The 15,306-nt window shown below is 42.9% G+C and overlaps 1 protein-coding gene across 1 annotated transcript in view; it reads left to right on the top strand.

Moving 5' to 3' along the window:
• The first annotated feature begins 266 nt into the window (after nucleotides 1-266).
• The window catches only part of chl1a (cell adhesion molecule L1-like a), a 31,944-nt gene continuing 16,904 nt past the window's right edge, over nucleotides 267-15,306 (top strand). The window contains exons 1-18 of the mRNA XM_076090934.1: nucleotides 267-348; nucleotides 886-994; nucleotides 1,096-1,274; nucleotides 1,415-1,537; nucleotides 2,885-3,055; nucleotides 3,260-3,298; nucleotides 3,493-3,604; nucleotides 3,707-3,888; nucleotides 4,013-4,147; nucleotides 5,054-5,194; nucleotides 6,154-6,265; nucleotides 6,849-7,012; nucleotides 7,304-7,469; nucleotides 8,053-8,177; nucleotides 8,384-8,488; nucleotides 13,797-13,994; nucleotides 14,396-14,466; nucleotides 14,566-14,788. Of these exons, the coding sequence (XP_075947049.1) occupies nucleotides 267-348; nucleotides 886-994; nucleotides 1,096-1,274; nucleotides 1,415-1,537; nucleotides 2,885-3,055; nucleotides 3,260-3,298; nucleotides 3,493-3,604; nucleotides 3,707-3,888; nucleotides 4,013-4,147; nucleotides 5,054-5,194; nucleotides 6,154-6,265; nucleotides 6,849-7,012; nucleotides 7,304-7,469; nucleotides 8,053-8,177; nucleotides 8,384-8,488; nucleotides 13,797-13,994; nucleotides 14,396-14,466; nucleotides 14,566-14,788 (2,437 nt within the window). The remainder of the gene's footprint in view (nucleotides 349-885; nucleotides 995-1,095; nucleotides 1,275-1,414; nucleotides 1,538-2,884; nucleotides 3,056-3,259; nucleotides 3,299-3,492; nucleotides 3,605-3,706; nucleotides 3,889-4,012; nucleotides 4,148-5,053; nucleotides 5,195-6,153; nucleotides 6,266-6,848; nucleotides 7,013-7,303; nucleotides 7,470-8,052; nucleotides 8,178-8,383; nucleotides 8,489-13,796; nucleotides 13,995-14,395; nucleotides 14,467-14,565; nucleotides 14,789-15,306) is intronic.

Here is a 15,306-nt window from a genome sequence, read left to right as displayed (position 1 = left end):
CCTTAAGTGTCATTATTCGCAGCTCATTTAGGAGAAAACAACTCTCCCTCTGCTTTGTTAATTCAGTGCTGCAGCTCTGATTGGAACAGACGCTTGTAATGCTCTTCATTTGCCATTGCTGTTTTTTTCCCCCCAAGTTAAATCAACTCATGTTTTAATATTTATCTGACTCTGCCAGGTCCTCTGTGCCTTACAAATCCCAAGTGACGCCAGTTGATCTGCATCAACACGTTCTCTGATCTCCACCGTCTCCATAAAGGAGGGAGATGAGGTTGGAGGGGAGCCTGCAGCTTGTTCTGCTTTTGGCCTTGACCTCCACAGCCACAGGCCTCAACATTCCTATAGAAGGTAGGAGTGTCGTGATAACGATTCAGGTCATGCTTACTTAAATCAGTACTTAATCTCCAGTAAATATGAAATCGATTTACAAGGTTTGATTGACATTGGTTTTATCTTATACTTGTAAATTGAACTGGTTGCTCAATGTGTAATATTTCATTTCATCCCTCTTTCTGTTTTGACATTTGTCAAAGGTGTGTATTCATATTTTTAGCTGTCCACCCTGCTTGAGTATGAATGTTAGCAGCTTTTTCAAATTGTGACAAACCAATAACAACTTAGACTAAATAGTTTATGTTGCAAGTGTTGCAGCAGAGGTGTCTTTGTTTAGGGCTATGAAGTGCTGGTGTGCTGTTTCAGTTCAGACTCCTTATTTGTCCAGATGATAGGGCTGTTGGCATACAACTTTACCTTCTCAGCTTCATATAGGGCAGTAGGAATAAATAGGAAACGGCAGAGGCATTATTTTTTTGCGGTGTAATCTTGTAGCAGAAACGTTGTCACCAATGTTAACATTTAATACTTTTATGTGTCTTCATATTACAGTGGAGCAGCCTCCAACCATAATAGCTCACACATCTGGTCCCGTTATTGCCCTTCCTTTTGACAACACCATTACTATCAGGTGTAAAGCCAGGGGCAACCCACCACCACAGTAAGTGAAACAAACATTATGACCTGAAGATGAACCGTGGCAAAACACATAACCTTCTGAATATTTAATCGATTGATGGAAACCTGCTTTTGCTCCAACAGATACAGATGGACAAAAGATGGCGAAGACTTTGTCCCTCCCTACATCCCGACAGAACACACAGATGGCACATTTATGCTTCACAAAGAGCATCTCATCCTGTTTCAGGGTAAATACCGATGCTACGCTTCTAACAAGCTGGGAACTGCCATGACGGAGGAGATTGAACTGAGAGTTCCCGGTGAGTAACCTTTACATAAGAAATTCATATATTACATGCAATTGCTGATTATTGCCTTTCAAAGTCACCATGTAAGTGAATTTCCTTTTCAAGTTTTCTTGATAAGGTTTTCCTTTTGTTTGATGTTGTTTTTTTATTAGATGACCCCAAGTTTCCAAAGGAGTTGAATTTCCCCATTTTAGTTATGGAGGGAGAGCCAATGACCCTGGAGTGTAACCCTCCAGAAGGCGTGGCCCCACGTCAGATCTACTGGATGTCTATTGGTAAGGCAACTGTTTGTGCTTGGAATTTAAATGGTGGATTAGTTGGCTGATTGACTTCCCCCAGAAAACAGTCAATACTCTTAGTATGTAAGTCTTTATGAATACATAAAGACTCTTCAAGCCACTTCATCACTTTCAGTTGTGTTTTACTTTTGTTACGTTGATGGTGCAGGGGTGGAGGGGGGAAAACATTCGCCCACCACTGCAGTCTTCACCGGTAAGGGATCACGTTCGTGTCATTGTGAAAGGCGCGCCGTGCAGGGTTCTCTCGCGGGATAGTATGGATAGTGTGAAGGTCTGTTTGCGTCACACCTTCCTGAAGTTTCTCCCAGATGAAAAGGAGTAGTGGGTGACACCATGTGCTTTGGAAGAGGCACGTGGCTGTCCTTCCCCTCCACTGGCCACCAGGGAATTTAGCAGTGACAATAAGAAGGACAGTCAAGGAAAGGTACACACTTGAGGCCCACAAGTTTCTTCCCACCACTGCCAAAGAAAAGTCATTTGCTGTGTAAAAAAAGTCACCTCAGTTCTGTGTGAAGTGCTTTGTCAATAGGGGCTGAGTTTTCTGTCCAACCCCTTGAGAGCTCCTCAACCGCCTCCAACAAACCTGACTGATGTCAGAGAGAAAAACAGTCTTTTAGGTGTTTAGGTGGATGGGCCCTAGAGGCGTGGAGCAGAGTGAATGAAAACACTTTTAAAATCTTTGTCTTAGTTTCACACATTCATATTTCCAGGGATTGTCACAACAATCCAAAAAAAAATTGCACGTGATAAAAGATACTTTGATGTCTATAAAACAAAAACATCTCAAAGAAAACAGCGATGATGTGCGTCTTCGCTTGCAGCAGAGCCTTGTGTTCTCTGCGTGCAGTCCACGTGCATTAGTTGGAAAAATATCATTCACCTCGTATTAGTGCCATGTATTGTACATTTTTTGCCTTGAACATTGACTAAACAACCAATGACTCAAGGCGCTGTTTTAAAGGAAACTGTTAGGTACTGTGAATGGGACTGACCAAGGAGTGATACCACTGACCCGAGACTCGAATGATGGCTCTATGTAAACCAAATATGCTGTCACAGTGCACTTCAGCGAGTTCATACAAGGAAACCCTTCAGGGCATTTCCATTAACGTCTAGTTTACATGAGGCTGTACTCCAATCTGCTATCATGAGACCTGAGTCTCATTATGAGGTTATTTCACTCTCGACCCTCTGGTGCACCTGATGGATATATTTAAGAAGTTCTGTCCAATTTGTGCTTTCTTACCAGCCAAAATGAATCTCAAAAAGCAGACACTGTCTACATTGACGACATATCATTGATGTAAATATGCTCTTTTCCAGGTCTCCAGCACATTGAGCAGGATGAGAGGGTTTCCATGGGCACTGATGGCAACCTGTACTTCTCTAATGCCTTACCGAATGACAGTCGTCTGGACTACTGTTGCTTTGCTGCCTTCACCACAATACGCACCATCGTCCAGAAAACCGCCATGGCTGTCTTGGTCAAGAGCTGTAGGTCTACAAAATAGTCTGTGTTGTCTTAACCACTTGTAAATCATGATATCAAGTACATGTCTCTGAGAAGTGAAAGCGAAAATGTTGTTATCAAGATGTTCCTCCATCGCATACCAAGAAGCAGGGCGTGCCTTATCACGCTTAGGCTCAAGGAAACGCTACCACCATTATCATTCTCAGAGTATTTTGTTTTTCTTCCAGTGAATCCTGGCAATGGGTCAGCTGACAGCGGCAATGCCAGTGAGTGATTCACACATCAAAGCCTTCACAGTACAAATCAAAGTGCATCTCATGTGAACAGGAAGCACAGTTGGTTTTCATGTTGCAAGAAGCTGCAGATAGCAGATTGACTATAATCTTGTGTGTTGATTATCTAACCGTTGATCAAAATTATACATCTGACTGAGGAAGACTGCGGTCTGTGTTCAACGCAGCTCAAGCCCCCCCAGTGAGAATGCCCGGCCTGCTGCTGCCCTCTGGTGTTCAGACAGAAAAAGTGCTGTTGAAGGGAGAGAATCTGCAGCTTGAGTGTATACCACAGGGATAGTATGTATACATGCCGTGTCATCACATTATCTCTATATTTAAATAATATGTTGTCATATTTACCTGCTGTTGCGCTTCATACCGTGTCGTTTCCTGTCGTAGTCCCACTCCAACGATAACATGGATGAAAATGGGAGACAAGCTGCCTGTTCGGAAACAATTCAACAACTTTGGAAAGATGTTGTCCATATCGTCTGTAGATGAGTCGGATGGCGGGAAATACATGTGTAAAGCCCAAAACTCTGCTGGAGAGACTGTCCACTACTTTGATGTAATAGTGGAAGGTAGGAGCTAACATGTATTTGTGGCTGCGTTTGTTTTTGTCTTCAAAGAGAAAGCTGTCGACACAGGAATGGCAGTTGTTGTTTTTTGTCTCAAACCAACATGGTTCTTCTTAACGTCCCTCAGATCTGCCAAAGTGGGAGACAGAGCCTCCTCAAAGCCAGCTGACTGTGATTGGGAGTGATGCTCACATCAAGTGTTCGGTCAGTGGAAAACCATCGCCAGACATAACGTGGAGGAGGAATGGAGAATGGTTCAGGGGTGAGTGGGAATAATTCTAGCTGTGGTTTTATGCATCTTTGACAAAGGGCAGGAGGACAGTGCAGCAAGCAGCTACACCACATCTTCAACCACACAACTGAAAGCCGACAAGCAGCTGTTCTGCCAAGTGTCCTTCAAAGCTCAAGGGACAGACTCGATTCCTTGACAGGGAATGTTAATGCACATTTTCCCAATTTAACCTGAAAAGTAATAGTCTTTATTTTACTGATTATAAGTTCATGTAAGAAGTGTGGAAAAAGATGTTGATGAATGAATTATGTATTCTAATTATGAGCAGGTCATTTCTTAGCAGGGAATGCAACACGATGTTGCAGGAGTGGCGTAGTCTTGAGATTCATATTGTAAATGTTTTAAAGGCTTTTCATGTATTCATAGGATTTGTTTAGGTGCATAAGTGATTTAAAAAAATGTTTAAAAGAATATATTTCTACTAAAGTTGGATGTCCAAGATTTATCATCTTATATTTACTGTTACGTCGTATGTGCTGGTTAGGTTTTTATTTAACTGTCAAATTTCTTGCCTCCGTACACATCTGTGTGTCTTTCAAATTGGTAAATATAGTATATTTATATATATATCATTTTCTATCAGAGAAAATGTGCAAACGGTCATGTTATTTAAAAGAAACTGGCACCAAGGAATGTTTATTTGTGCTTAAAAAATGACTAATTATTAAACTCCTTTCCAATTCTCTTTCGAGTAAGCAACTAATCGTTTTAAAACTTTTATACGTTGACATCAGTGTTACGCTAAACAAGCCATGTTGGTTGTGCTTTAGTGTAGTCCTTGTAAAACAACTCTGCTGACATGTTTTTATGTGTGTGTGTGTGTGTGTGTGTGTGTGTGTGTGTGTGTGTGTGTGTGTGTGTGTGTGTTGCTGTCAGATGACCCAAGGAGCAGCAGGCGAGTGCTTGATGACACTGTGCTGCTCCATAACGCCAGAGCAGAGGACACTGCCGTCTACCAGTGTGAAGCCTCCAACATTCATGGCAGCGTCCTGGCCAACATTAACATCATGGTCATGAGTGAGTATTAGAGCAAGACTTAAACCTTGCACAGCCAGCCAGGACATAAACACAATGGCCACTTTATCAGGTTCACCTGGCTGTGGGAAATGTCGTGTTGTTGGCTCAATAGCATTTCACAGTTTTTTTTTTTTGGAGTGCTTTTATCCAGTGTGCTTTGAAATTTGCCTCTCATCCACCCATTCACATTTTGAAATTTCGTAGTACAGTGTGTGTGAGTCACCGTCTGGAGGAGTAGATGTTAAGTAAAATGGAGGTTTGCCAGATGAATAGGCCTATATGCAGCATAGAGAGTGAGCTCAGAGGTGAGCATGGAGGTGAGCGCACATTCTTAACATGGTTCCTTCCATATCCATGATATCCAGTAGCAGTCATTTTTCTCATCTTTTAGTTGTAATCCCTGCTGTGTGAAACAAATATAGTGTTCAACCCATCTCTGTCCTGCTGTTATTACAGCCAATTCATTTATTATTTCATAGTGTGAGAAAGTGGTAAAAAAAAAAAAAGGCCCATCACAATTTCCCAGAGTCCAAGGTTTCATACTTAGATTGCTTGTTCAGTCTGAGTACATTTTACTATCATAGAAGACTAAGAAATCTGGCAAATGTTCTAATTTTACAAGATGGATCTAGTGGATTGTTGAAATTATTGCCAATTATTTCACTTTCTTTTTTATTGAATTGATTTATTGTTTGATCGTTTCGGCTCTACAGCCATTATCTGACATAGCCACTCAAAATGTCAATGGGATTTTGAATGAGCTTTTCTCACTTCAGCACTTCGGCTTTCTTTAAAGAAATCTTACATCTCTTGAAGTGTTACAAGAGGTGTGATGCCTGCGTCTGAATTATATCTGTGTTTTCAGTCATCTGCTCTTCTGTCCCCATTTCTTGCGGGACATAAATTCTCACAGGCAATAACTTGACATTTAAGCAGCTGAAATCTCCCCTTTCTCTTAGATATTGCCCCGCGAATACTGACAATGGACTTCCAAGAGTATGCTGTGGTACTAGGAGGGGACATCGTCATGAACTGCAGTGTGTTCAGCTCTCCACCACCCACCATCTCCTGGTAAGTGGTTATCAGGAACAACAGGTCGTCTTGGTGACATCTGTCAGTGAGAAGTTTCACTACATTTTAACACGTGTGTTTAAGACAAAATAACTTCACGCCTTCATTCAGTGTAATATGTGTTCTACGGGTAACAGCTTACGTCACTGTATCAGTCGGTTCTGTGCAGTTTACAGATGTGAACATATACAGTACGGTATCACAGCAGTGATTCCTGCTCTTAATCCACACTGCTTCAGGTGTCTGCAGGACATAGATGTTGACACTTGTGTCTATTTAATTAGATAATCCTCTCCTGTTCCTTGAAATTGGGCTAATTAAGTCTATGAACCATCACAGCAGCTCTGCTACAGTTCTACTAAAGGAAAATAGGATCTCAGACAGTCATGAAAAAATACTCTTAGCTTTACCCCTCAGAATATTAGGATACTTCTTTAAAATGATATTCCACATTTTTTCACAATTTGTTGGCAAAAAAGTAAATTACAGTCAATTCAAATCCCCCTGAAATGACAATTGTAAAAATGAAATAGGCATGATTAACTAATTAACTAAACTAATTGGAGAAATCTTTCTCTCCTAGGGTCAAAGATGAGACTCTAGAGACCATCGAAGGGGAACGATTTTTTGCTGTGAGCGAATCTTTGCGAATCATCAGTGCCGAAAAAACCGACAGCGGGGAATATGTGTGTGTTGCCTCTAACAAGGAGGGAAAGTCATCTGTCACCGCTGTGCTGGATGTGAAAGGTATCTCAGCAACATGATTAGTGCTTTCTTAAAGCAAGTGCCAGTTCGCCCAGTTTCTATCTGCTTTGCTGGATGGAGTAACATCTTTTTTTTCCCGTTCAATAGAAGGCTTTGGCTTGTATGCAAAACCACATCACAAAAACAGTTTAAGTTGTGGAAGGTAGACTCAAAGAGATTCAGAGCATGCAAGAGTTATGAATAGATATTCTCTCTGGCCGCAGCCTAACAAAACAACCATTATCTTATCTGTTTTCAAAAGGGGATTTTGACCCTTGCTTTTTCTGTCTTTAGACCCGACAAAAATAGTCCACCCACCTCAGGACGTGCAGATCATCAGTGGGACCACAGCCCAGTTGATGTGCCAGGCAGAGTTTGATAAAAGCCTGCGGGGTACCTTTGAGGTGGTTTGGAGGAAGGATAGCGAGGAGATCCCACTTTCCTCTGAGGAGAATTCCAGGTAGGTTGCTGTGACTTGATAGTGTTTCCATTAGTTTTCAGGTGTGGTTTTGCTTTAGATGGCTTTGTCCAGCGTCTTTATCTCTATGCTAATGCTCAGGAAGACAAAATGCATGAAAAGTCCCAACAGCTTTGTGCCTTGTTCTGCTCAGTAGAGGGTCAACGGCAGGGGATTTCGCTCTCCTTTTGTCTGCTTAATGAATTTACTGATTACCTCTGCCAAGGATGTTGTATATTTTTTTGCCTGGTTATTGGTTCGCTATCTAAGAAAAAAAAAAAAAATGCAACTGTTTTAGTGACAGTTGTCAGAAAGTTCGGCCATAACAGAAGCTACTGCACTTACTTGAATGGGAACAAAATCTGGCACGTATAAGCCATGATTGGCTATTAATATGTGCATTTTGATGCAGATCCCGATTTAGATGTAGACAGAAACAAAATCTAAAACTTTTCCTATTATCAAAATCAATAACAACGCAGAGGATTGTGCAGCTTTGGCAGAGGTACTGTCGACGCTCACCGAGTACTTGATTGATTGCATTTACATTACAGCTGTGTACTAACGAATGTGCTTACACGTTCAGATACTTTGTGGACGATGGCATGCTGCAGATCATGAGTGTGAATCTGAGCGATCAGGGAATATACACATGCATTGCTAGGACCAGCCTAGATGAGGACAATGCCACTGCACTACTGACTGTGCTGGGTAAGATGGTTTAGTAAATCATATAGTAGAGAGAGTAATTCATTATTCACTATGAGTTCTTTGAAAGAACAATTATATGAATTATTAAAACAGGTGGGTTTGTTGTGTTTTGGACGTCATTGTTATGTTTTCGCCCCCAGATGTTTTGGGTGTTCAATTGACAGTTTCTACTGAGCACCTACTGTTGTTTGTATTTTGTGTCGCAGACGTTCCCGATGCTCCACAAGATGTAGAGGTATCTGAACTGAAGAGTCCGAGAAATGTTCGCCTGTCTTGGATACCTGGGAGTGATCACAACAGCTCTGTAACAGGTAGGAAGTTCATTTAGAAGAAGTAGTAGAAGAAGAAGAAGAAGAACATCCGAGGTCTGAAAGAGGTGGTAGCGGTGTTAGATAATGCAACAGATAAACAACATTTTGCAGAAGATCATCAACAGTTGCTTGCATACTGCGTACTGTTGTGACTGTCAGTTACACTTAAATTTACGGCATACGTGATGATGTAATTACTATGTAATTGTGTTGTAGTTTCAAAATAACTAGAGTGAGGAAATTAGGCATGTAGGCCCTTTCCAACTCTGGCCATCCATAAGACACGACTGGGCTGAACGAATGTAATAGAATAGACGAGATTCCAACTTTATTGTTCAGCTGGAAGTTTTCAGACAATAAACTACATAAGAATATATTAGCACATAAACAAAGTAATAACATGCACACACTCTGCCCAGGAACTTGACACTTTACTGCATCACCTAAAGCCTGCAGACTACCATTTAAAACTGGTTTAGAATTGTTCTTTAGGGAGCTCCTAGGTAGCCGAGTGGTTATACAACTGCAAGGTCATGGGTTCGATTCTGGCCTTTGGACTTTGATGCATGTCATACACCGCTTTCTCTCTCTCTCTCTCTCTCTCCCCCATTACTACACTATCCTCTATCAAATAAAGGCGAAAATGCTAAAAAAATAAAAATCTGTTACTATACATCACAAAACGCTGTCATGTCCCCCTCTGAGAGTTAACAGACTCAGCTGCTGCGCTAGATAAAGTTCTTTAACAAGCGCTGTCTGCAAATAGCTGTGAAGTCCTGAGGATCCTGGCACGGAAGCTTGTGTCTCATTTATGCTTCAAAAAGAGACTCATTTATTTTTGGAAGTTAGGGATGTTAAGAATTACGATCAATTGATAAATGTATCCTTGTAGTGTTTATTAGCTTGGATGTGTGTTATCTGTAATCAGAAATTAGAATAGACATGCCTGAAGAAGGTCCTTTGTTGTGCTGAAATGTGCAGACATTTTATTTGTTGAATCAAACATCTTGGTGCAACAGACCTCAGTTGTAAGGCCGGCTCTTTTCTAAGCGATATCTGTGCATCAGTTTGGCTCCGCACCAGATGAATATGTGTTATGATATTCATTTAATGTGATTCATTTGCAATTAAAATTGCAAAAAACTATGGCTGTACCTGAAATTGCTCCCTTTTTTAAAAACTTATTTATTATTTTCTACATGATAGTCAGTTAGGTAGTAGTTAAATTAGATTTCGGACATGAATCATCATCATTTTCATCACAGTTACAGGTGTAGTGTGGCTTAAAGCCATAAACAAAAACAACCTCAGCTATATCCCTCCCAGTGATGTTTATATCGGCTCCCAGCACAAGTTCATCATCTACAACCCCACTTCTGTCAATTCCATCCCGTCTCTGTGGACTCATCATCGGCGTACCACCACTCCCTCATTACGTCATCATAACAAACAGCACGTGAATGCAGCCAACCTCAGAACCCTCCCCAAAACCTCACAACCAACCACAAAACACTCCATGAAGCTTGCTCTGTTCAACACTCGGTCACTAAGCAACAAAGGCCCAATCATCAATGAATTCATCACTGACAACAACCTTGATATCCTCTGTCTCACTGAAACTTGGCAAAAACACCTGGATTACTACGCACTCAATCAAACCACCCCAACTGGATATCATTACCTGGATAAACCACGCCCTGATGGCCGCGGTGGAGGAATTGCCGCTCTTCACCGCCAACATATCAAGACCAGACTGACTAACATCGACAGTCCACCCTCCTTTGAACAGCTCACATTCAAACTCTCTGGTCCTAAACCCCTGGTCATTGCAATTATCTACCGCCCCCCCAAAGCCAACCCTGCCTTCCTCTCTGACCTATCAGAATTCCTCACCCAGCTCTGCTCCGTCTCACCTTCCATCCTGTTGCTTGGTGATTTCAACATCCACATCGACTCCTCAGACTGTAAAACTGCCACCGAATTTCTGGACCTGCTTAAATGCTTCAACTTCACTCAACACATAGACTTCCCCACCCACAACCGCGGGCACATCCTGGACCTGGTCTGCTCCACTGAAATCACCATCAACCACCTCTCCGGCTATGACCTCACCATCTCCGACCATCTAGCCATCATCATGGAGATCGACATCCCCATCCCAGAACCCAAACTCACGCGCACCATCACTCTCCGAAATATCAAGTCTGTCTGCCCTTCATCCCTGTCAGCCTGTCTCACTGAAAAATTCTCCACACTCTCCCCCTCCCTTAGCCCTTCCCCCTCAGACCTGGTCAACCTCTACAATAACACACTATCCTCCTGCCTTGATCAGCTTGCCCCTCTCAAAACCAGAACTGTTTCATTCACCCACACTGCTCCCTGGTTCACCCCTGAACTCCGCCTCATGAAATCCCGGAAACGCAGACTAGAGCGACTCTCCAAAAAAACCGGCCTCACAGTTCACACCCTGGCATACAAGGAACACATACAGCAATACAAACTGGCTTTAAACTCTGCTCGCTCCACCTACTACTCTGGCATCATCCGCTCTGGTTCCACCAACCCCAAGGTCCTCTTCTCCACAATAAACAAACTCCTCAAACCTATGGACAATCTCTCCCACTCCTCCACAGCAGAGAAATGCAACTCCTTTCTGACGTTCTACAAAGCTAAAATCGACACCATCTACAACCAACTGGCCACTTCCAGCCCTGCTTTGTCCAACCCTGTATCTGCAAATCCTCCACTAACTGACCGGTCACTCTTCCGATTCTCTCTCATCTCCCCCTCGGATCTCAATAAATCACTCTCTGGCATGAAGACTCCGACCTGTGACCTCGACCCTATCCCTTCCACTTTAGTTATGGCCTGTCTCCCGGCCCTCCGCCCGCACCTCCTCTCTGTCATCAACTCCTCCCTGTCTACTGGCTCCGTCCCTCCCGCCCTCAAACTCGCCTCAGTCACACCCATCCTCAAAAAACCTGGCCTTGACCCCGACATTCACAACAATTACAGACCCATCTCCAATCTCCCTTTTCTGTCTAAAATACTGGAACGCATTGTTGCCCATCAACTGAAAACTCACCTGGACTCAAACCAACTATATGAACCATTTCAATCCGGATTCAGATCTCATCACAGCACAGAAACTGCCCTCATCAAAGTCACCAACGATCTCCTCCTCTCCTCTGATGAACACTCCCTCAACATCCTGATACTGCTCGACCTCAGCGCAGCCTTCGACACCATCAACCACTCCATCCTCCTTTCACGTCTCGAGTCCTCCCTCCACATCACTGGCACAGCCCTCTCCTGGTTTAAATCATACCTCTCCGACCGTGAACAGTTCATCAGCATCAACAAATTCAAGTCTGACACAGCCCCAGTCTCTCAAGGTGTCCCCCAAGGTTCAGTACTCGGTCCCCTCCTCTTCATCCTCTACCTGCTCCCCCTTGGTGACATCATACGCCACCATGGTCTCCAGTACCACTGCTATGCTGACGACACCCAGCTCTACATCTCCACCAAATCCATCACCCCCACCATCCACTCCACCATCACCAACTGCCTCACAGATATAAAAACCTGGATGCAAGCAAACTTCCTCAAACTCAACACCGACAAATCTGAAGTCCTCATCATCGGCCCCAAATCATTAAACAATTCCCACCACGACTTCTCTCTCTGCATCAATGGCATCACTGTTCCTGCCTCCACACATGTCCGTAACCTCGGGGTCATCTTCGATCAAACTCTCTCATATGAACGCCACGTCAATCACATCACAAAAACCGCCTTCTTTCATCTCAAAAACATCGCCCGTCTCCGTCCCTCCCTCTCCTCCGCAGCCGCTGAAACACTCATCCACGCCTTCATCACCTCTCGACTGGACTACTGCAACAGCATCCTGTACGGCTCACCCACCAAAATCATCAATAAACTACAATACATCCAGAACTCAGCTGCCCGTCTGCTCACCCACTCCCGCACCAGAGACCACATCACCCCAGTCCTTCAAAACCTCCACTGGCTCCCCATACAGCAAAGAATCCAGTTCAAGCTCCTCCTCATCACCTACAAAGCCCTCCACAACCTTGCCCCTTCATACCTTTCGGACCTCCTGTACCATCACATTCCCAACCGCAACCTCAGATCTGCTGACGCCAACCTCCTTACCCCCCCTACTCTGTCCAAGCATCGGACCTGGGGGGACAGGGCCTTCTCCGTTGCTGCCCCCTCCCTCTGGAACTCCCTGCCCCAACACCTCAGACATTCTTCGTCACTTGCCACTTTCAAAACTGCACTTAAAACTCATCTATTCAAATCTGCTTTTAACCTCTAAAGTCAGTCATGTATGTTTTCTTTCTTTCTTTTCATGTTTATTTTATTTTATTTATTTTTTTTCTTACTGTTATGTCGTATATTTTGTTCTTATTATAAATGCTTCTATTGTTTCTGTTTTTAACATGTAAAGTGTCTTTGAGTGCCTTTTAAAGCGCTATATAAATAAAATGTATTATTATTATTATTAATGAATTTACACATTTGTCATTTCAGGAACAATTGCAGAAAAGTAGAATCGTTTATATAACCCTACTATAATGATTAGCATTACCTTTGAAGTTGATTTGGCAAATTTATTAGCAAACAGCTGCTAAGTTATACATCCAGAAGTTGGAGAGTAACAGTATCATGTATTTTAGTCATGTTTCTGACTACTTGTCCAATATTCACTCCACTCCACTTGTAGCTTTGTTTTTGGTCTCTACCATCTCTTGAGCGAAACGCATGGCTCATTAACGGCTTAATGCTCCGCTATGTTTACCCGCTACTCGTTTACTGTGTCTGTCCGCTGTTTGGTGCTGAACATGTAGTGTTCAGTGGTTTTTTATAGCTATTTTTTTTGCAGAAAACCGCTGCCTGTTGAGGCAATTAGCCGAGCTTAACAGAAAGGCTAGAAGCAAACAGCCAGCCTCTCCAAAGTAAAAAAAAAAGAATCTGCCAACCAACACACCATAGCTAAATGCTAAGCCAACCTAATTGCCCCTGACTCTAGCTTTGTACTTGCTACACATTTAAGAAAGTCCCCTCTTCTTACTCTCAGAAAGAAAGCAAAAAAAACGAAAACATTTTTAGAATGTTGAATTATTCCTTTATTGGCCCCGTGAAAGTGTTCACGTGTGCTGCAGATAATCTTATTAGTGATGTTGAGTGGACTGTGCAGTGAGTGAAACAAATAGGAGTCTAATGCGTGCTTCCTCAGCAGTGATGACTGAATGTGTCTGTCTTGTCTCCTCCATGAGCACAGAATTTATAGTGGAGTATGAGGAGAGCCAATGGGAGCCCGGCAGGTGGAAGGAGCTACAGAAAGTCCCCGGTAACCAGGCAACAGCCGAGCTTGCACTACAAGGACACCTTAACTACCAGTTCAGAGTGTATGCCGTCAACGCTGTTGGACCTGGACCCCCCAGTGAGCCCATTGAGGGATACAAAACACCTCCTGCTGGTGAGACTCGCTCCCTTTAATTAACATTATATCTGCTTGTATTTGTTGATTGTGAAAGCATGCAAAGTTTTAACATTTCTTTTGAAGCGTGCAGAGAGTTGCTGTGTGGAGGCGCCAGCCTTTGGCCTCAGGATTTTGTAGCAGTATGGGGTGTAGATATGTTTGGGTCTGAGGAGTATTAGCTCCTGCTTGATCTTGGCTCTCATATGAATATACTTATGTATGAAATGAGGATACTTAGCTCTTTGACAAGCTCTTAGCTCTTAGTTTTAGCTTATCGGCGTGGATACATATTTGCATTTTAGCAGAAAATGACTACAGTCAAAAAATAGTAAGATGTACTCCTTTGTGCTTTTTTTCTCCAATTTATAAATATATGATTATACAACTTCTCTTCAAAGCTCCTGATAAAAACCCAGAAAACATCAAAATTCAAGGCCACCTCCCTCATCAAATGGACATTAGCTGGGAGGTAAGAGACAGTGCATATCGATCTGTAAGATTGTACTGTGAAAACCATTATATTATGGAAGCAAGATTTGTAAGTCATCAGTGCACTTTCCTGTTGTAGCCACTGTTGCCTATTGAACACAATGGCCCAGGCCTCGAGTACAAGGTGAGCTACAGGAAACTGGACGTGGACGATGTCTGGAGGGAACATCTGGTCAAAAGGCACTCCTTTGCCGTGAGGAACACGTCCACTTTTGTCCCCTATGAGATCAAAATTCAGAGCAGGAACAGCCACGGCTGGGGACCAGACCCTAACATCGTTACTGGTTACTCTGGAGAAGACGGTGAGCTACAGACTTAAAACTTGCTCTATTGTATGTATTCATGTCATTAATATATTTGATTCTCAATATATATATATTAAAAAGCCTAAGGCTGAAGCAGCACATGCAGCTCTTGTTTTGCTTGTGACTTACTGTGCTATCGTATCCCACCCTGTCTTCAGTCGTCTTTTGGCATTGTCTGCGGGAAAATGTTTCAGGTTAAGTTCTTTCCTTTTTCCTTTTGCTCGTGGTTTTTAACCCTGTGTGGCTGTGCAGTAGTCCCCTCTGAAAAAAAAGAAAAGAAACATCTTTGACTAAATCCAGCAGGTGGCAGATAACCTTTTGTAGAGCAGAGGGATGTCAAATTTCCACTTCTGTCTCAGAAGCTGTGAGAGATTTGACAGATCACGACACACTTCTTGCTGTAGACCTACTGAAGCACAATGGCTGCTTCTCTCTTTAGTGTCTGCTGTGCTTTTCCTACTTCTACTTCAGTAGCATGTAGAGCAGAACATATTGAGAGCATTTTCATTCCATGT

The sequence above is a fragment of the Anarhichas minor genome, unplaced genomic scaffold, assembly GCF_050575085.1.
Source record: "Anarhichas minor isolate MPS153535 unplaced genomic scaffold, ASM5057508v1 ptg000003l, whole genome shotgun sequence".
NCBI classification, from domain to species: Eukaryota; Metazoa; Chordata; class Actinopteri; order Perciformes; family Anarhichadidae; genus Anarhichas; species Anarhichas minor.
The sequence above is the reverse complement of the archived record's forward strand: the minus strand, read 5'-3'. Positions and strand labels throughout refer to the sequence as shown.